This window comes from Podarcis tiliguerta (assembly GCF_965153285.1).
Source record: "Podarcis tiliguerta genome assembly, chromosome: 10".
Lineage (NCBI taxonomy): Eukaryota > Metazoa > Chordata > Lepidosauria > Squamata > Lacertidae > Podarcis > Podarcis tiliguerta.
The window spans coordinates 63,280,673-63,301,689 of NC_139543.1; the positions used below are offsets into that span (position 1 = coordinate 63,280,673).

General features: G+C 44.0%; 2 protein-coding genes across 61 annotated transcripts in view; one reads left to right on the plus strand and one right to left on the minus strand.

Annotated features, from left to right (window-relative positions):
* LOC310659256 (uncharacterized protein) overlaps positions 1-21,017 on the plus strand; it is a 516,050-nt gene that overhangs the window by 52,568 nt on the left and 442,465 nt on the right. For 3 of the 11 annotated variants that reach the window (XR_014502668.1, XR_014502673.1, XM_083402541.1), the window contains 2 exons: positions 1,695-1,747; positions 3,380-3,692. The exons of 3 other annotated variants lie outside the window; for them this stretch is intronic. Coding sequence is in view for 3 of the 8 variants with exons in the window: in XM_083402541.1 (XP_083258667.1) it covers positions 1,695-1,747; positions 3,380-3,415 (89 nt within the window). In the remaining 5 variants the exon portion in view is untranslated. Of the gene's footprint in view, positions 1-10; positions 1,117-1,694; positions 2,284-3,379; positions 3,693-5,205; positions 6,567-19,293; positions 20,778-21,017 lie in introns of those variants that run through there. 5 more of the 11 variants (XR_014502672.1, XR_014502674.1, XM_083402542.1 and 2 more) reach the window with 5 other exon arrangements.
* Positions 1-21,017, minus strand: part of CELF2 (CUGBP Elav-like family member 2) — a 523,411-nt gene that overhangs the window by 30,406 nt on the left and 471,988 nt on the right. For 31 of the 50 annotated variants that reach the window (XM_083402110.1, XM_083402120.1, XM_083402090.1 and 28 more), the window contains 4 exons: positions 19,049-19,207; positions 13,621-13,704; positions 13,444-13,507; positions 3,951-4,085 (listed from right to left, as the gene is read on the minus strand). In XM_083402110.1, the coding sequence (XP_083258236.1) occupies positions 3,951-4,085; positions 13,444-13,507; positions 13,621-13,704; positions 19,049-19,207 (442 nt within the window). The remainder of the gene's footprint in view (positions 1-3,950; positions 4,086-13,443; positions 13,508-13,620; positions 13,705-19,048; positions 19,208-21,017) is intronic. The other 19 variants (XM_083402104.1, XM_083402101.1, XM_083402100.1 and 16 more) reach the window with 1 other exon arrangement.

Sequence of the window (21,017 nt, forward strand, 5' to 3'; positions counted from 1 at the left end):
GTGAGGACAGGGGTGTGGACATGATGGGTATGGTGTGTAGGCATGATACCCAGCTCTACTTCTCTTTCAAATTGGAACCAGTGAAGGTGGTGAAGGTCCTGTGTGAGTGTCTGGAGGCGGTTGGAGGATGGATGGCGGCTAACGGATTGAGGTTGAATCCTGACAAGACAGAAGTACTGTTTTGGGGGACAGGTGTGGAGGACGCCCTGGTCCTGAATGGGGTAACTGTGCCCCTGAAGGACCAGGTGTGCAGCTGTCTGTGGAGGTGCACGTCGATTCCGTGTCCAGGGCAGCTGTCTAACAGCTCCATCTGGGAGACAGGCTGAGACCCTACCTGCCCACAGACTGCCTCGCCAGAGTGGTGCATGCTCTGGTTATCTCCCGCTTGGACTACTGTAATGCGGTCTATGTGGGGCTACCTTTGAAGGTGACATGAAAACTACAACTAATTCAGAATGCGGCAGCCAGACTGGTGACTGGGAGCGGCCGCCGAGACCACATAACATCAGTCTTGAAAGACCTACATTGGCTCTCAGTACGTTTCCGGGCACAATTCAAAGTGTTGGTTCTGACCTTTAAAGCCCTAAACGGCCTCGACCCAGTATACCTGAAGGAGCATCTCCACCCCCATCTTTCAGCCCGGACACTGAGGTCCAGCTCTGAGGGCCTTCTGGCATTCCCTCCCTACGAGAAGTGAGGTTACAGGGAACCAGGCAGAGGGCCTTCTCGGTAGTGGCACATGCCCTGTGGATTGCCCTCCCATCAGATGTCAAGGAAATAAACACCTATCTGACTTTTAGAAAACATTTGAAGGCAGCCCTGTTAAGGGAAGTTTTTAATGACTGATGTTTTAATGTATTTTTAAGATTTTGTTGGAAGAATGCCCAGAGTGGCTGGGGAAACCCAGCCAGATGGGTGGAGTATAAATATATGATGATGATGACGATGATGATGATGTGGGTGTTTCTCTGCCTCTCCCCTGTGTCATCCAGTGAAGCTGAATGCTGGGGGGTTGAGGACCAACAGTTGAACTGTGAAACTTATGTCCACATGATGTGGTGACCACTAACATCATGATGAAGTCACTGCCATACTGTTCTACAACAACCTTGCAAGGTACGCTGGTTATCCCAAAGTCATCCAGCGAGTGGCTGATACAGTGGTACCTCGGGTTAAGTACTTAATTTGTTCCGGAGGTCCGTTCTTAACCTGAAACTGTTCTTAAACTGAAGCACCATTTTAGCTAATGGGGCCTCCTGCTGCCGCCGCGCCACCGGAGCACGATTTCTGTTCTCATCCTGAAGCAAAGTTCTTGACCTGAAGCACTATTTCTGGGTTAGCGGAGTCTGTAACCTGAAGCGTATGTAACCTGAAGCGTATGTAACCCAAGGTACCACTGTACTTGAAACCAGGTTTCCCCACTCCAGCACACTAACTCTATCTAGCTGTTGCAAGATCTCTAGTATGAATCAAAATTATTACATGACAAAGTTCTTTCGGTTTGCTTTCCCTTCTCTCTCCCCTAAAATTCCTTGTGCGTTTCTGCTTGTTTTACCCGAAACATCACCAACTAGTTTCATTCCCTGAGTACCTCCATCTTTCGTTTCCCTCTCATCCTCTCAGCAGTACATAATAAATGTGCAGTACCAAGCCAGGTCCAAAACAACCCCTTTTTACATTTTCAACTTCACCAGACATTATGAGATGCCAGCCAGGAAACGGCTACAGATCTAGGCGACAAATCAAGGTAAGGAGAGTTTCAGAATCAGGCATTTGAAAACTGCAGATTCCAAGCCCTGCTGGTCACCAAGCGTTTGTCCAGCTCTGGAGGCGAGAGATAAGGAGGAAGGTTGTCAGCTGAGTTGGAGGGAAGTGGCTAGAATGGATTTCCTACCAAAAAAACCCCAACCTGAGTCAGAATCCTTTTGTCTCGTCAATGTGAAAGAACTACAGCGTCAGTGGCAGCAGATATTCACATGGCGGGGGGGAAAAGGAGCATCATGTGCAGCTGCTACAAATAATAAAATTTCACAACTGAGTTGGAACTGTGCACCATAGCAATAAGGAAGAGCACCAGCCGTAAATCATTGCAAATGCACCTCTTGCTCCAAGGAAAATATACTCCATGTGTTCAGTGGCCCCAAGAGCCCAGCTGAGGCTGTGTGGAATGGCCATTTCTATGTACCTGCACCTCTATGCGGGCAACATTTACATGGTTAACCCAATTCTCATGACAGCTGTGGTCTGAAAAGGGTTGCTGCCACCATGGGAACTAAGATAGAAGAAGAAAAGAAGAGTTTGGATTTGATATCCCGCCTTTCACTCCCTTTAAGGAGTCTCAAAGCGGCTAACATTCTCCTTTCCCTTCCTCCCCCACAACAAACACTCTGAGAGGTGAGTGGGGCTGAGAGACTTCAGAGAAGTGTGACTGGCCCAAGTCACCCAGCAGCTGCATGTGGAGGAGCGGGGAAGCGAACCCGGTTCACCAGATTACGAGTCCACCACTCTTAACCACTACACCAAACTGGCTCTCATACCCAGCTGTAGGTATGTGAACCATGCAAATGGTGCCTCCATACAGTGGCTGCAAATACTCTGGTGGTGGTCAAACATTAACACATAGTACTTGTAAAACAAATATACACATTATACTCCCCCCATCACCCAATAAACAAATAAATAATACAAAATTAATATCTCTTAGGAATGGATTAATTGCTCATTTTTTGTTTTTCTCAATATTCGATTTTTCTAATGTCCAGTTCAATTCACATTTCTGCAGCAGTTTGCATTTTTTATATATAAACAAGTACTCACAAGCTTGTCAGCATTTCGGTTCACAATTTATCCTAACACACACGCTTTCCCCCTACTTTTACCGGATATACACATTCTTGCATGTGATGTTCCTTAAAGACAATGCACTTTGAATGCTATTTTCACCAATATATGCAAATTGTACATTTTTATCTTGAAAGCCTGCACTACAAAAAGTGTGAATTTTGAAAAGCAGCTGTGTTTCAGTTCATTTATGGACTTGAGAAGTGAAAATTAGGGAGGTTTCTCCCCATTCCTAATATTTTTAGAAGTCAATATTTGCTAAGTGCAAGATATTCGTTATATATTGTGTGATGCCCTTATAATCTAGAATCGAGTCCTTTAAAACTTGACAGCAGGGTTAACAGCTCCTCTAGGAGCACTGGTCTGCAGTGACCTACTGGTCTATTTAAGCACCAGACACCACAGAACCAAACTCTACTCTGTGAAATCCCTCGATAAATATTAGCCATTGCAGACAGCCCTAGCACAGATTTATGCCAAATTTCTTCTAAGCGTTTGGTCCAACTTTAGCAACCACAACCCTGTTTCCCTTCCAAAGAAATCTTTTCAGGGAGATGTATCAAGAATGAAGTAAAGGAAAACAAGAAATCAGAAGGGGTAAGGACGACACATCAAAACACAAGTAAAAGGAGACCATTGCAAAAGCAGTTCTAGCAAAAGAAAGACATGTGGTTCCTTAAGAGACTGGGAATTGTGGGTCTGAATAAACAAGCAAAGCTCTCCTTGTTTACATTGGACATTTGCTTGCATTCTGAATCCTGCTTTGAAAATTTCAAGTAATCGCCAGGTTGCATTTTAGTTACTACTTGACTGGCAGAATAAAGTCATGTGTACATAGCACAAGAATAACATTTAAGAAGTGGACTCATGCTTGAGAAAATGCTATCTGACATTATATTTATGGTGGCATGTAAGCCTGAGAAAACCTTTTTTTTAAAAAATAAACAACAACAACAACACCTGATCAAGCCTGTGGCACATTCACCAATCCGCATTCAATATGTGGCGGTGACTTATTTTGACACCTGTCTCAGAGTTTCTGAAGAAATGGGACCTAGAAAAACACAACAGAGGACACCCACCCACCCAGTACACACATTTGGTCATACCTGGACTCGTGAGTGCGCCAAGGGCACCGGTTGTTGTGGAGAGAGGATTTGCATTGGTGGTGGTAGCTGAGGTTTGGGCGGCGGCAGCTGCAGCTGCTAATGTTGCCAAATTCTGTAGCTGTAAAGCATTCATTCCTGCAGAAAGAACATAAAAGGAAACTGCAGCGGTGAGCTTGATTACAAAATTCAAATGACATTTTTTGTTTCAAATGAACATAGCTGGGAGCCTCCGCCCTATCCTGTTCTTGGGTGGACAAAATAAGGCGATACCGTCATTCCCTTTACCAATAATAAAAGAGATAGAAAAAGAAAAGCCTTCTCCACCTGTGAGTTCCATCATTACTGAGGATAAAGCTTCTGTATAGTTTTAAATGAGCTGGCCATTTGCTGTGCAATATCTTTGCACATTTGTTTTTCCAGGCTACAATGCTTTTTATGGTTTTCTTTTTATTTGTTATGTTTGCACTCGTTGTTGTTGCTAACCCACCAATAAAATGTACCCAAAATAGATTTACATTTATGCCCTGTAATCCACCTGTGACAAACCAACTCTCACTCGCTCCCCATAAGGTTCAACCATCTATGCTGAGCTATTGGTCCATCTAGCCTAGCTTTCTCTATGCTGCCTGGTGAGAGCTTTCTGAGTTCTGAGGGAGCGATATTTCTCAATCCTGCTAGCTGAGATCCATTGTGCTAGAGAGAGAACAAGGATTCGACTTTCATCCTGTCTCCCTAGCTGTGGCCCCTTCTTCCCGCTAACGACACAGAAACAACCAAATTTGGGTGGCTCAGAGTTGCCTGTCAAAGTGTGCATCAAATAACATAACACAGCCCTTTTCAAGCGCCCAGTAAGCTTCATGATTCAGTTATGGCAAGCTTCCCATTTCTACATTTTCCCACTCGTAAAGATAAAATGAATCCGTTGCAGACGAAGTCAGAGCCTGCCCTGTCAGAAGGCCAATAGATCAGTACGGCACTATCTATAGCGACAGTTTTTGCCAAAGACAATTCTTGATGGGAGACTCCACTGGGAAACAGAATTATCAGGAACGTTCTGGTCACATATGTAGAAATGACTTGGGCACTGGGGGGAGCCAAAGGCTTTCAGTGATATTTTGAACAGGTTTCTTAGGCTACTTAAGAAGTGGTAAACTTAATAATAACCTGCAGAAACAACAACGGCTAGAAGATGAAGACCTCACGCTGCATTTTAAATAGTTGAGAAATAATTAGTGTGTGTGGTTGTTCTTTACAGGCACAGAGATGATGCAAAATTATAAGAACCTGGAAAAAAAAGTCCTGGATGTTTTTAGGTGTGATGCTAGGAAGCAGATTGTGCAAAGAACTTGGCATCAGACAAGATGCAACCATCCTCAGTGGGACTTGGCATTAGTTCAGCATGAAGATCTAGCAGATGCTGCTATGGGCTTAATATAGTTGGAGGCATGAGAGCAGGATACTTAGAAAATCACTTTTCTCCATCTGTGTCTGCCAATATGGTAAAATCTTCAACGGAGACCTTTCTTCAGGTACCTGAATTAGGACCGACTTTGGAGGTGCTGCAGTCATGGAATAATCTCCCAGGGCGGTTACTAAAGAAGAAATCTTATCTGATGTGTACATGCCAGAATGAGTGAGGCTGTGATACCTTGGGTGGAAGATGCCTGTTCTTAGTTAAAATGTGAAGCTCCACTCAATAATTGCACAGCCCCTACTGCAACTAGGGATGGATGGAAATGCCAATTCTGATTTTCTCTGTTTCTCATTTTTCCATTCTTAAACTCAGTTCTCAATGTTTCCTCAGCAATTAGCATTTATATATACAGTGGTACCTCGGGTTAAGTACTTAATTCGTTCCGGAGGTCCGTACTTAACCTGAAACTGTTCTTAACCTGAAGCACCACTTTAGCTAATGGGGCCTCCTGCTGCTGCCACGCCGCCGGAGCACAATTTCTATTCTCATCCTGAAGCAAAGTTCTTAACCTGAAGCACTATTTCTGGGTTAGCAGAGTCTGTAACCTGAAGCGTATGTAACCTGAAGCGTATGTAACCCGAGGTACCACTGTATATATAAATATATAGAATTTCTCCTAATTTTTGTCTACAGATTTGCCCAATTTTGCAAAGTGCTTTTCACTAACGTAACACATTTTATATGTTCTTGCCACCAACGCGTGCATTTTTGTGCGGATTCTACCCTAGCACACCCATTTTTTGCACACATGACCTGGCTGGATATTGAACGGAAGAACTTAAGAAGAGACTGTTGGATCAAGCCAACGGCTCATCTAGTCCACCCTCCTCTTCTCACAGGGGCCAATTAGAGGCCTATGAGAAGTCTGCAAGCACGACCTGAGCGCATAAGCACTCTGTCCAGCTGCGATTCCCAGAAACTGGTATTCAGAAGCATGATGCCTTAGGCAGTGAAGGGAGGACACAGCCATCGTGGTTAGTAGCTGCAGATAGCCTGGTCCTGCATGAATTTGCCTAACCCTCTTCTTAAGCCATCCAAGTTGGAGGCCGTCAGGTGTGTTTTCCTTTTCATACTTTAAAACAGCGTTTCTCAAGCTGTGGGTCCCCAGATGTTGTTGGACTACAACTCCCATCATTCCTAGCCAGCATGACCAGTGGTCAGGGATGATGGGAGTTGTAGTCCAACAAACATCTGGGGACCCACAGGTTGAGAACCGCTGCTTTAAAGGGTAATCTCTGGTACTCCTGATTGTGGAGGAAAATGAAGATTGTGGAGAAGAAGAGAGGAAATAAAAACAAAAACGAGAGCAAAGCAACCTGCAAAGAAGTCAGACCGTTGGCCGTCTAGCTCATGTTATCTGCATGGTCTGACAGTGGCTCTCCAGGGTTCAGACAGGAGCTTTTCTTAGCCCTGCCTGGAGATACCAGGGATTGAATCTTGTATGCAAAGCCAAGTGCTCCATCTCTGAGCTACCATACTTTTTTGTGTATAAGACGCCCCCTCTTTTTTGGGGACTCCAAATAGAGAAAATGGGGGGAGATTGCTCAGAGTTGTTGGGCTTTTTTCGGGAGGGGGGGTTGCCCAGACTTGTTGAGCTTTTTTGGGGGGGAGGGGAGGGGGTTGCCGAAATTTGCTCACCCACAGGAGGAATGCAACTGCAAATCACACACACTGGTGAACCCACCAACTCGTCTGAGAGCAAGCACAAATCGCCCGCCCAGTTGCCGCAGCAGCCAATAGCCAACGGACCTTGCAGCACCCACCAATCACCCGCAAAAAAACGCCACGGAAAATATCCCACTCGCAGCAGCCACCAATCGCCCGTCCCACCTCGCCACTATCTGTGTACATAAGATGACACCAAGTTTTTTGGTATAATATTTTAATACCAGGTTTTGAGGCCTAAAGTCTTGATTCTTTTTTAATATGCTTGGGCTTTGGCTCTTATTTTGGGTTGTTGTACTGGAGTTCTTTGTGTTTGAATTCTCCAACAGCTTAAATAGCTTTGAGATATTCAACTAGAGCCAGGGCTTTTTCGGCTGTGGCTCCGATCTGGTGGAACACTCTGTCACAAGAGACTAGGGCCCTGCAGGACTTGACATCTTTCCGCAGGGCCTGCAAGACAGAACTGTTCCACCAGGCCTTTGGCCAGGGCACAGCCTGACTCCTTCCCTCGGCAATCTTCGCAGAGCTCTGGCCCAATGGTTGCCAGTGGCTTGAATTAATTAATTTTATAATGAATGATTTTAGAGTGTTGTTTGTGCTGTACTTTTGTACTGTTTTATTGTTGTTAGCCGCCCTGAGCCTGGCTTCGGCTGGGGAGGGCGGGATATAAATAAAATTTATTATTATTATTATTATTATTATTATTATTATTATTATTATTATTATTATTTTAACATTCTTAGGCTTCTTCTTCTTGTGCATTGAACACTTTCCCTTTAAGGAAGACTTCTTGGGGGCAAGTGGTTTTTCCACCTGGCCTGGTTTAGTTCTAGTTGTTTTTCTATTTTCCGTTCCTGACTGGATTATGTTTTAATACAATAACCTAGTCGTATACACTGAAAAATACGGTAATTTCTAAGGCAACGCCATGATTTCCCAGTCCTTGGAAGGGACTGCATTGTACTTTCGCAAGCCGCACTTGCTGCCTGTCTCGCATTCCTGAACCTGCGCATTTCACATTGCACCCTGGGTGTTTGGTTCCCCCTCCACACCGCCTTTCCCTTACATCCCACAGCAGAGCCGGACAGAAAATAATGTGATCATTTTTCTTTGAAACCGTTGAACATTCCACAAACGCAGCGCTCTCTGAAGAAATGCAAATCACTTAAAACTCTAAAGCACAGACTGATAGACAGAGTGGCGCAAAGAGCCGCGCACACCCCTTCTGCCTTCTGGGAATAAGCTGCTGGAAACTAAACAACTCTTAATCTTTATGATGCGAGAAAAACGTTGCAAATAAAAGTGGAATATGACTCTGCGTTCGGTAATCTGTATATACCAGTAAGCTAACAAAACTTGCCCAATATTACGGACAGCAAGAATCCCAACTTTGATTTTGCAGCTTGGCAGATTAAAAATACAATTAAATTATGTTCATAACAGATGCACAATATGCCTGTTTGAAATGTATTTTTTTAAAAAAAAAAAAACCCAACAACAACATATTTATAAGGAAGAGGGGCCATGAAAATTTAATTTAATGTCCACCTTAGGTAATTTCATGTCTTATTGTTCAGACCAATTACCATAAATCTACATATCAATAAGCACGAACAGATGTCAGTTGTTACAGCCGCTTGCCAATCAGGCCTGTTAAAAACTGGCAGATGGATGGCTGCAAAACCCTCTCATAAGGCCCATTAGCACATTCACAGGAAAGCCATGTAGCACCAGTGCAGAGTCACTCATGCAGGCCGGTTAAAGTACAAGCACAATCGGAGATCTGAGGGTTTTTTTTTTTTAATCTCACAACTTGAGTTGTGAAACCTGCAGGGCAATCTGTGACCACCCACTCAAGAACCTAGCCCAGGCATGTCCAAAGTCTGGCCCGATAGAAAGTTTCATCCGGCCTCACAGGCAAGTCCGTTTATGGTTGTTGCATCCACGTGCTGTTGTTGTTGTTGTTTAATCGTTTAGTCGTGTCTGACTCTTCGTGACCCCATGGACCAGAGCACGCCAGGCACTCCTGTCTTCCACTGCCTCCCACAGTTTGGTCAAACTCATGTTGGTAGCTTTGAGAACACTGTCCATCCATCTCGCCCTCTGCCGTCCCCTTTCCCAACATCAGAGTCTTTTCCAGGGAGTCTTCTCTTCTCATGAGGTGGTCAAAGTATTGGAGCCTCAGCTTCACGATCTGTCCTTCCAGTGAGCACTCAGGGCTGATTTCCTTAAGAATGGATAGGTTTGATCTTCTTGCAATCCACGCGACTCTCTAGAGTTTCCTCCAGCACCATAATTCAAAAGCATCCATTCTTCGGCGATCAGCCTTCTTTATGGTCCAGCTCTCACTTCCATGCATCACTACTGGGAAAACCATAGCTTTAACTTTCCACATGCTATGGATAGCCTACCCTCCCGCTGCGTGCTGGCATCCATTGTCCGGCTCTAGGACCCTGTTAGTGGTGGACTGTTGCTGTTGTCCGGCTACTGCTCTGCTCGCGCAGGCGCCCATCTCTGTATCGATGACGCTGAGTGGCTCGCTTAGACTTCCTGTTCTTTATACGTCCCTCTGATTGCCTAGCAAAGGCACCCCACTCTTTATCCATCCCTCTGATCGTTCAACCCTAAAAAAAGCTCAGTGAAATGGTTGGCCCTCATGCATGTTCACTTCATCAAATCTGGCCCTCTTTGAAAAAAGTTTGGACACCCCTGACCTAGCCCCCAAAGCAGAGATTGGCCACTGGCTGGTAGTTAAGATTTTCCAAATCCAGGGGGAACTTCTTGAGGAGTAGTTTTAGCCTCCCTCAAGCAAGCAGGGCAATCTGCAACCACCCACTCAAGAACCTAGCCCAGGCATGTCCAAAGTCCGAATTTTGATTTATGGTGCTGGAGGAGACTCTTGAGAGTCCCATAGACTGCAAGAAGATCAAACCTATCCATTCTGAAGGAAATCAGCCCTGAATGCTCACTGGAAGGACAGATCCTGAAGCTGAGGCTCCAATACCCCAAAATGTTCATCATTTCAGCCTAATTTAAGTGGGAAAATTCATTTTGTTGTTGCTATTGCTGAACAACTGGGAACCAGAAAGCAATGCCAATCTACTACTAAACACCGCCCAGAGATCTAATCTACGTTGTGCACATCATTTCCTAAAATGATTTGCAGTAGTGGCACCAACGTTTCCTTTTATTTGTCACTTTAAGGAAGGCAAAGAGGGAGGGAGGCGGCAGTGGAAGAAATGACCAGCAGAACTGGAAGATAATAATCTGGCAAAATGAAACCGAAAAGGGGCTCCATATTGCAAGTTGGTGTTGAGGATGTTTGGAAAAGTTGAAGTCTATGTCAAGAGACCCCTGGTAGCAAACTGGCAGAGACGGCAGTAAAATGTGGGGATCGGAAGAACCAGTCTCAAGCTGTTCCAACAATGGGCCATAATTCCAGCGACACAGTATGGCTGTACTTGTATTAGACAGGAAAATCTCCAGCACCGTTTCCCTCTTCCGTCGCTCCATTCTTCATTCATTCTACAGGGCTAACCAAAGCCAAACATTACCGGCAGCCTTTAAAGCTCAAAGCCAGTTCCAAAAAACGCCAACTGTGAAAATGTTGTTTATCGTATTAAGATATATTTTTGATGACGGGGAAAGAAAAAAAACCTGTGCTAGATTATGAGTGTAACATAATAGAAGCCGCAAGTGCTTGCCAACGGATCTGAGCCAGAGAAAATAACTCAGAGATATTGTCATCTGTGGGCCAATTTATATTGTCAGACAGCGGATTCTGCATTAGTCTCTGGTGCCAGTGCAATAATGGCATATTGTAAGGATGAAGCGCTCAGTGCCAATGGGGAGTAGCTCATCTCTTTTTCATAGGCGTACTTCAAGATCCATTCAAAAGCAAAGCATTAATAAAAGAAGAAAAAGGAGGAGGAGGAGGAGAAGAAAAGGGAGGAACCGCGGATAGCTTAAGCCCTTTCCTGCGTTGCGAGGCTGGAGGAAAGCACCACTAATTTGCTGATTTAGTCAGAGCATAATTAAAAATAAACTACCACGCCAATTTGATGACAATGGGGCTAAGGGAGGGGTTTGTGCTTTTGTGAGAAATGTTAAACAAACCGTGCAGAGGGGCAGCAAATAGGCTTTCAACAGTTTTGCATGGCAGGCGCAATGCGCATCTGTGCTCATTTGTGTGTGCTTATAACACAATCCTCTCACACCACGTTAAGTTAGCATGGTGGGTCGCCCAGCTGGAACGACCTTTTATTAATCACTATACATTGGTTACTACCAGCACACAGTTCATTACTGAGCAGCCGTCCACCTAAATGCCTTTCAAGTTATCCTTTGTCTTTCTTGCTTTCCAGTTACTTTCTTTTGCTTCTTCCCTTCTTCCCCTCCCCGGTCCCGGACCAAACGATTATGTGCTTTAAAATAAAAAACAAAACTATACCCTGCTTTGTAATGTTGCAGGATACTTCTTTCTGAAATCCAAAAGGTCTTTAGTTAGTTTCCAGTGGCTGTAAATGGGCACCAGGGCACATGTTATCAAAAGGTAGGTTCTGTAGTTTCAGATGCCCTTAAGAATGTTACGACGTTCTTATGCCTGTTTCTTATTATCGAAGTTGCCCGAGACTATCATGAACTAGTGGAAGACAGAAGTGCCTGGTGTGCTCTGGTCCATGGGGTCACGAAGAGTCGGACACGACTGAACGACTAAACAACAACAACAACATCATGAACTTGTTTGCACAGAACTCGCAAACACTTCTCACCGGAGATTAGAAAGGAATTCTCTCTGTTGGAATATGCATCAAGAGCTACAAAACAGGAGCAACGATGAGCAGGTCTCCCGACCACTAACAAACTGTTAGCATGGGTGAGCGGCCAAGAAAAGGAGAACAGGGGCTATTTTGCACACTTCCTTCTTTTAGACATACTCATAAATGCACACTTTAAAGATACTTAAAAGCTTATACCAACACTTCCTGCTCTCAAAATCCAGAGATTCCCTATATGCCATCAATGTCTCTCCCCTACTTGGATTTTCAGAGCATAGGGAAACTGGGGGACAAGCAATGGTTAGAGGACAATGCTGCATGGATGAAGTGGAATGTGAGAGCCCGACCGCAGCAAAGCTCTTTTTAACACTGCTTGCTAAAAGACAACTCTGCAAACAAAAGGCAACTGACTGCAGAACATAAACTGGAGGAGACATTTCAAACTGACTCAGCACAAGACGATAGGCATCTCTTGCACACCCTGAAGCATCAAGCCATATGCTTAAATTTAAGGTGCTTCCAGACAGAGGCTTAATATTGGAAATGGGTCACAGAGAAGTAACTGACAATAGGTGTTGGTTTTTGTTTCAACTTCGCAGGTTTGACTGTGGAAAGCAGGGGTGCCCAAAGTTTTTTCAAAGAGGGCCAGATTTGATGAAGGGAACATGCGTGAGGGCCGCCCAAAGCTGTTGTTTTTTAACAATTTAACCCCAAACGATTTGACCCCAGGACATACAGTGGTACCTCTAGTTGTGAATGGGATCCATTCCAGAGGCCCGTTCGCAACATGAAAGTAACGCAACCCACAGTGGCGCATCTATGCATGCGCAGGTTGTGATTCACCGCTTCTGCACATGATGTTATTTTGCACTTCTGCGCATGCACGAGCGGCAAAACCCAGAAGTAACCCTTTCCAGTACTTCTGGGTTGCCGCGGGACTTAACCTGAAAGAATGTAACGTGAAGCGGACGTAACATGAGGTATGACTGTATAGTGCCATGTGGGCCAGATTACTGTATTTTTCGCTCTATAAGATGCACCAGATCACAAGACGCACCTAGTTTTTGGAGGAGGAAAACAAGAAAAAAATAATTCTGAATCTCAGAAGCCAGAACAGCAAGAAGGATCACTGCGCAGTGAAAGCAGCAATCCCTCTTGCTGTTCTGGCTTCTTGGATAGCTGTGCAGCCTGCATTCGCTTCATAAGACGCACACACATTTCCCCTTACTTTTTAGGAGGGAAAAAGTGATTCTTATACAGCAAAAAATATGGTAAATCAACTGGCAGGCCAGATTAGGCCCCCAAAACGGATTTTGGACATGCCTGGTGGAAAGAGTAAATTTGGGTAAAATGGTGGTAAAATGGCATTTTGATGCTACTGGTACCCTCAAACACTGCAAAAACTTTTGCATGCGTGAGCAGTACCCATGCAGCAACAAACACCCACGTGGAAGCTCTCTTAAGTGGCTGGATATTCTTAAGACCCCGTGGGGACAGAGCTCAAACGACAAAGAAGCAATACGAAAGGAGGAGGGGAAAAAAGAAGAAATGGATTAACAAGAAAGCTTCAACTCACCAGCCATTTGTTGAATGCCGCTGAAGGCACCCAAGTTACTGGAGGAGGTTGCTTGCTGCAGAAGCTGCAAATTAACAACAACAACAACATTAATGAGGTTAATAACGCAACAAGTTAAAGATTAAAACAAAATTATCTGAATCAAATTAAATTTGGGATACTTATAGTTTCCTTTACATTTATACAGTCTCTTGCTTCTGCCTGGTGTTGAAATGAAGGTCCCCAGAGTCGATGCTGTAAATCCATATTAATGTCTAATCTCTATTAAGAAACACACAGACACTGGGGAAACTCAATAACATTGCTGCTTTAAAACAATTAATCAATTTACTCTTTTTAACAGCCAGGTGTTAAATCTATTTCAGCCCGACGTAGCGTGACTAATCATTGCCCTCTGCAGTCTAGCAGTTACCATAACTCATCTCCGTCAATCACAGTCTATTTTTCCACCTCCCCACTTAAAACAGAGGCTTATCGCTTGGGCATCTTTTGTGGTGTATGTTCAGGTAAGAGTGCACAACTTTGCTTCATCCAGCATGCCTGAGGGGAAATGCTAAGTCAAAGGGCCTGAGGACCCTGTGCTGAATAGTATTTTGGGCACCCCTTAAAATAAGGAGCCAGAACTGCATTTCCTCAGGCAAACCAAAGAAGCCACGCAGAGCGCTATGCGCACAGATGCATGCTTACTACCTGACGACTGCGACATCAGGTGGTGGCCTGCATGTGTGAACGGCCCACTAGAGACATGACACCACAAACAGAACATTTACGGCGATGCAAATGCATTGTTTTTTCAATGGATACAATTCACATATACAAGTCGTTCAGTGTACAGACATCAAGTGTACAGATATTCAGGCATGTGCAGACCAGGCTCTAGCGACAGATATGCACAGATCCAGACATTCTTACCCTGCGATTCCCCACTGCATATTATGGTCTGCTTGGCTGTGTTTATTTATTATTAAACTTAAATCCTGCCCATCCCACCCAGGGTATTCTACTCATCATGTTCAGCACAACCTGCCCCAAAAGGGATATAGGTACTGCTCGTGTTATGCAAAATAGTCATATGAAGTGAGGTGAGGCAACATCTTTCACAGGGCCATTGAATCATAGAATTGTGGAACTGGAAGGGACACCACGGGTCATCTAGTCTAACCCCCCACAATGCAGTCCATAGTTTGGAATGTTAAGCCATATACAAGCTCCATTCATGCCTTCTTCATGCACACAGCATTTCTCTGTTGACTGTGGAGATGGGAAAAGCTTTAAGTCCCCTACATTGCACCTGCGTTTAGAATTAATTGCAGGCTGCACATGTCTGTTTGCAGAGAAGTCCCTATGATTAAGCCAGCACCTACGTGGGTGTAGAGGCTCTGCGTGACTGAGACGACTGCACAATCACGGAGAGCTGGTTCGTGTGAGCAGATGCACGGGTAGAGGGCTTCCTCTGCAGAAAATCAAGTGCAGCCTGCAATTATTGCAGAAAGTAGCTGTGATATTATGGGGGCTGGAAGTGCAACCTTGCTCCGCTGTCACCATGGAAATGCAGCACATCTGAGTAATGTGTGAATTGGGCCGCTGCCTTTCAAGGTAAGCAAAATTCCTCATCAGGAAGCCAGTGAAAAGATGATCCCCTAGAAAGATATTGCTGACCCATTTTTGCACCATTTTCTACTGGAGCGGCAACCGTCTGTATCAACACAATAAAGGAACATCTGCTATGATCTGAACCTGGTGGAAAGGAGGGTTTTAAAGGCATTCAGCACAAGACCAAACCTTTCTGAGAGGGGCTGCGGGCTTAACTTAACACAGAGCTATGTATATTCCCTGCTTGCATTTGCTTTAAAAACCCCAAAACAAATTCAAGTCCTTACTACTGTGAGAATAGGTTTAAAATGGTTTGGAGCCATCCACTCAGTTAGTTGAACTCGGCTCCTATCGAAAACCTATCGAAACCCGTGGGACCAACTTGTCTCACCAATTTCACTTTGAACTAAGGCCGACTAACATAGCCTGGATCCAAGGCATTATTTGGATAAAGCGTGTTCTCCTTCAGGGAGAGCACGTGTTGCGGTGGGGTCTACTGAGCCACCCCTCTGTTACCAGGCAGGGTCTCTAAAGATGGCCTGGGGCAGTGATTGGTTCACTGGGTTGCTGGGGTAAAAGTTATGTTGCAATTTTGGTGGGAGGGGTAAAATGTTTAAATACTCTGCACGCAGCCTTGTACTTTCTCTTTTGCTGTGTGCTAGGGGGATAGAGGAAGGGTGGCTGAGTGGTTAGGAGTAGGAGGTCCAATACAGGATTTTTGTGCCTCTCAACATCTGAGAATAAGTTGTGCAAAATGAGGAACGAATGCAAATCTGAATACTGTATTCAGCTCCTCTTAGCATAGAATATCGTTTACTGTACGGATGATTTTATATAAGTGCGTATTACCCTGACTCTATAACGTCCTGGTTGATCCTGTCCTGTCCTGCTGTACTCTGAGGACTCCTTCCCAACACAACAAATCATGGCTTGGATGATGGGAAGGAAATGTTGTATCTGAACCGACTCACAGAGAGAGAAAAATGTGCACAGAGGAATCACTTGATCAGTTCATATCCAATTATTTAATATAAAGTTTATATGTTAAATGAATGCATATGCAGTACTGTAATGCATACTGCTCAACTGTCCTGATTTAAGCTGGACATCCTGGACACTTCTGATTGGAACTCAGAATGTCCCATTTTTTGGTCCGGTATTCTAGTGTGGGTCAGCTGGGGAGGGCCTGGGCGCTTGAGAGAGCCAGTGTGGTGTAGTGGTTAAGAGCAGTAGACTCGTAATCTGGTGAACTGGGTTCGATTCCCCGCTCTTCCACATGCAGCTGCTAGGTGACCTTGGGCTGGTCACACTTCTCTGAAGTCTCTCAGCCCCACTCACCTCACAGAGTTGTTGTGGGGGAGGACGGGACAAGGAGATTGTTAGCCGCTTTGAGACTCCTTCGGGTAGTGATAAAGTGGGATATCAAATCCAAACTCTTCTACTCTTCTTTTTCTTGACCTCTCCCATGTCTTCTGATTCTTCCCTACAAATTCCTTCTCTCCTCAGCTGTTTTTCACTTAGCTAGGCCTACTTTTGGTTTGGAGTCTGGATCATAGCTGTCAACATTCCCCCTTTTTAAAGGGAAATTCTCTTATTCCGAATAGGATTCCTCGCAAGGAAAGGGAAAAGTTGACAGCAATGGTCTGGATGGTGAAGAAGGATCAGCTCCTCTTGCAAGTAGCAGCATAATCCAGAAGACCATAGGAAGCTTCCTTAAACCTGAGTCAGACCACTGGGCCCATCTAGTCTATAATGACTACCAGCAGATTTCCAAGATTTCAGACGGGACATTTCCTGAACCTGAGATGTTCTCTGTGTACAGAACTTTCTTCTTTTCCCCTGAGCTCTACGTAGAATTCTAGAGTTGGAAGGGACTCCGAGAGGCATCTAGCCCAACCCCTTGCAATGCAGTAATCTTTACCCCAATGTGGGGCTAGAACCCCTGACCCTGTGAGCCTCATGCTCTACTGACTGAGCTATCCCATGTCTATTCAGAAGTAAGTCCCACCAAATACGGTGAGCTCACTCCCAGGTAAGTACATATAAGATTGTAGCATAAGTGCCTTTCTTCTTCCTGCGTTAACATTTCAGTCACGGGACAGACCCCTGGTCCATTCACCCAAGTATTACCTAGTGTGAGTGATGCTGGTTCTCTACTCTAGAGTCTTAGGCATGGGTAGGCAAACTAAGGGGCCGGATCTGGCCCAATTGCCTTCTAAGTCGGGCCCACGGATGGTCCGGGAATCAGCGTGTTTTTACATGAGTAGAATATGTGCTTTTATTTAAAATGCATCTCTGGGTTATCTGTGGCGCATAGGAATCCATTCATTTTTCCCCCTTTTCAAAATATAGTCCGGCCCCCCACCAAGGTCTGAGGGACAGTGGACCGGCCCCCTGCTGAAAAAGTTTGCTGTTCCCTGGTCTTAAGCAAAGGTATTTTCCAGTCCTGCTACATGTGATCCAATTAAACCCAGATGCCAGGGATAAAACCTTTTTGAGATTTTGCTACTTTGGAGAACCCCTTTGCAGCTCATATTAGGCTGATGTTTTCATGCACACACAGACCCATTCAAGTGCATGCAACATAAACGTGGGCAGGAATTCTGGGTGCAAGAGATGAATAAATACCCCTGCTCAGACTGGACAGGCAAAGGAAGAGCGGTACCTTTCCTTACATCTTCTGCAGTTTTGGCAAAAAGTTCCAAAATGTGAACATTTTGCCTTTTTGCACATTATTTTTTTTTAAACTCTGATTTTAAAGTTTGTGATGCATGCATGTTTTGAACCATGTGTGCAAGACATTTAGGATGGCTAAATCCCCACTGCTAAAATAAGGAGCCTGCAGCCCACTGAGGGGCAAATTTCCTCCCTCAAATGCATCATGGTGAACACTCTTATCCAAATGCATCCATCATTTCATATCTCTGCATTACAGAAAGTGAGCAATCTCCCGTCAATCGTTTTTCAAATAAATTTGTCTTTTTCATTTCCCTTACGAAGGGCAAATAAAGTTTTGATCATCAACTTGCTCACCTTCTGCCATGCAAAGGAGACATTGTGGAGTGAAACAAACGTAATTTACAGTGACATCTGATACATGTCTACTCAAAAGTAAGCTTCATTGAGTTCAGTGAGACTTGTTTCTCAGTAAATTTACAGAGAAATTGCAATGTTAGGCCGCAAGGTCTTAGGCATGAACCCCACAGAACTCAACAGGACTTACTTCTGAGTAGACATTACGTAGGATTGTGCTGTTAGCTTACAGAGCATTTTTGCAAATAGCCATTTTCAGAGGGAGCATTTCAAAATGAAATGAAGGGTAACATGAAATGTATGTATGAAATGTATGAAATGTACAGGATTTCAAATAGAAGGGGTCTGGATTCCCAAAAATAGGCAGAATTGCACATATTATTAAGAATGTCAGGGATCTTTCAATTTCTCTGAAAGGTTCATATTCAACTTTCAGGAATATAGTTTTTGGCTGTGATATATATATATATATATATATATATATATATATATATATACAGGACTGAAGGCGAGACATATGCAGAACTGAGTGTTTCAGACAAAACAAAACAAAACAAAGCAAAACAAAACAAACAAACCAACCAACAAACCACAGCAGCACAAACCACAATGAACCACACCATATTTGCCATTGAAATAGTACCAGTATCAAATAGATCAGCTCTCTTGACAGTCACACTCATATCTGCACACCTGAACATACCGCACTGTGAAAAACTGACCATTCACTCAGAATTTCACTTAAGCATCAGCATTTGAAATTCAGATTGTGAAATGTAACCATATAAATTTGAGAAAATGCATGTGGATCATTTCCCCAAATCTCTCTTCAGCCCTTGCTGCCGTCCTTAACACGGCGCTGTCAATTTACATGACAGCTTAATGAAACAGATATTCCCTGCTATGCTTAAAACATATTCTGCTAAGTATCGCAAGTTTGCTTTGAAAGTGCTCGTAATCAGATTTAATGATTACTTACAGCCAGGTACTGTGGCGTAAGTCCTCCAAGACCTGTAAGGTTCCCCCAGGTGGCAGTGTTGAGCTGTTGCATTTGTTGCGCCAGCTGCTGTTGTAAACGTCTCTGCTCCTTGTCCTTTTGGGTATCGGCAAATTTCACGACTATTGGTGAAGAACAGCCCTGCGATTGGACAGATTGGTGGGGAAAAAATTCATTCTAGCATACATTTACATGAGTCTTTTCTGTTTCTGTTTCCCCGCCCACAGAACCATCTTGAGATGACCTGTATTAATTGAATTGATTAAATGACTCATGTAAAGGTGTGCAAAAGTTTGGGATTTCTATGCAATTCAGAAGCAAAAGAGGGAATTATTCGGAGCTCTTGATACACCCTGCATTCAGTACGGCACTCTTTTAATATCTTTTTAGAGGTAGCATTAATATATTGTTTAAAGTGAGCATTAGTTGAATTAAAATAGTTTAATTAATTGAAACTCTGTTTTGAGGAAAAGCTAGTTCTGTTATGTATCGTTGGTTCTGAAGAAGGGAGGGAGGGAGGGAGGGAAAGGAGGAAGAACGAGAAAGTTGTAGATTCCTTGTTATACTTGGAACTTGATTGGGAGGGACAATCTGGTTAATGCAAACTATAGCTAGATGAAACTATGGTTCACGATCCTGGCTTGCTCACTCACCTTAAGAGGTGGGGATCCTACCCTTGAGATATAAAAAAATAAAAAAATCCTTCCAGTAGCACCTTAGAGACCAACTAAGTTTGTTATTGGTGTGAGCTTTCATGTGCATGTAGAAACCAGTAGGAGAACACTTCAGTCTCTCAGGACATTCTATACAAGATCTCAAAGTACAGTGGTACCTTGGGTTACAGATGCTTCAGGTTACCGACGCTTCAGGTTACAGACTCCGCTAACCCAGGAATAGTACTCGGGTTAAGAACTTTGCTTCAGGATGAGAACAGAAATCGTGTAGCGGTGGCATGGCGGCAGCAGGAGGCCCCATTAGCTAAAGTGGTACCTCAGGTTAAGAACAGTTTCAGGTTAAGAACGGACCTCCAGAACGAATTAAGTTCTTAACCCGAGATACCACTGTAGCTGTCTTACTACAAAAGAATTTCAGAAATAGACTGGAAAGAGAAGTTGCGGAATTGCAACTTATTACCAAACTTAAAACCATGGGGAGACCTGGTCTGAATAGAGACATTGGATTCTTATCTCATTATACATGATAAAACCATCATGTATAATGTTTTTAGCCATCTCACCCCATGCTTTTTCCTGTAAGACCAATTGCAGTCGTTAACAGTCAACAGGTTTACCACACCTATCAGCCAATCACCCATTCCCACCACTCTTCTGAGTAATACCCCTCCCCACCCTCTCACTGTATATAAGGGTCTGATAACTTCTGTTTTAGTGTATCTGAAGAAGTGTGCATGCACATGAAAGCTCATACCAATAACAAACTTAGTTGGTCTCTAAGGTGCTACTGGAAGGATTTTTTTATTTTTTTGTTTCGACTACAGCAGACCAACATGGCTACCTACCTGTAACTAGAACCCTTGAGATATTGTTAGACTCCAACTCCATCTAGTCTCAGCCACCATATCCAGTGGTCAGGAATGCTGACTGTTGTAGTCTAGCAAAATCGGGAGGTGGGGGAATAAACTCCACTCTGTGGTTTAGACTAACTGGAGAACCCAAGTTCAGATCTATTAGGGAACTCTGGTTGGTTTAAAACCAGATCCTCTGCTGCACCCCACAGGAGTATAAAAGAGGGGAGTGTGTGCCAGTACAAGGCACAAGCAGGTTTGTTCATGTAACGCCAAACCACGGTTTAGTGTTACGTTCAAAGTGCCCCAAAGGTTATACAGGCTGAAATCCTCCATCCTTTTCCTTGGGCACTGTGCGGTCTCTTTTGGAAGTCTAAGGTTGCAGTCTTAAGCAGTCGTAATGTCAAGTAAACTTTTTAAGGATTA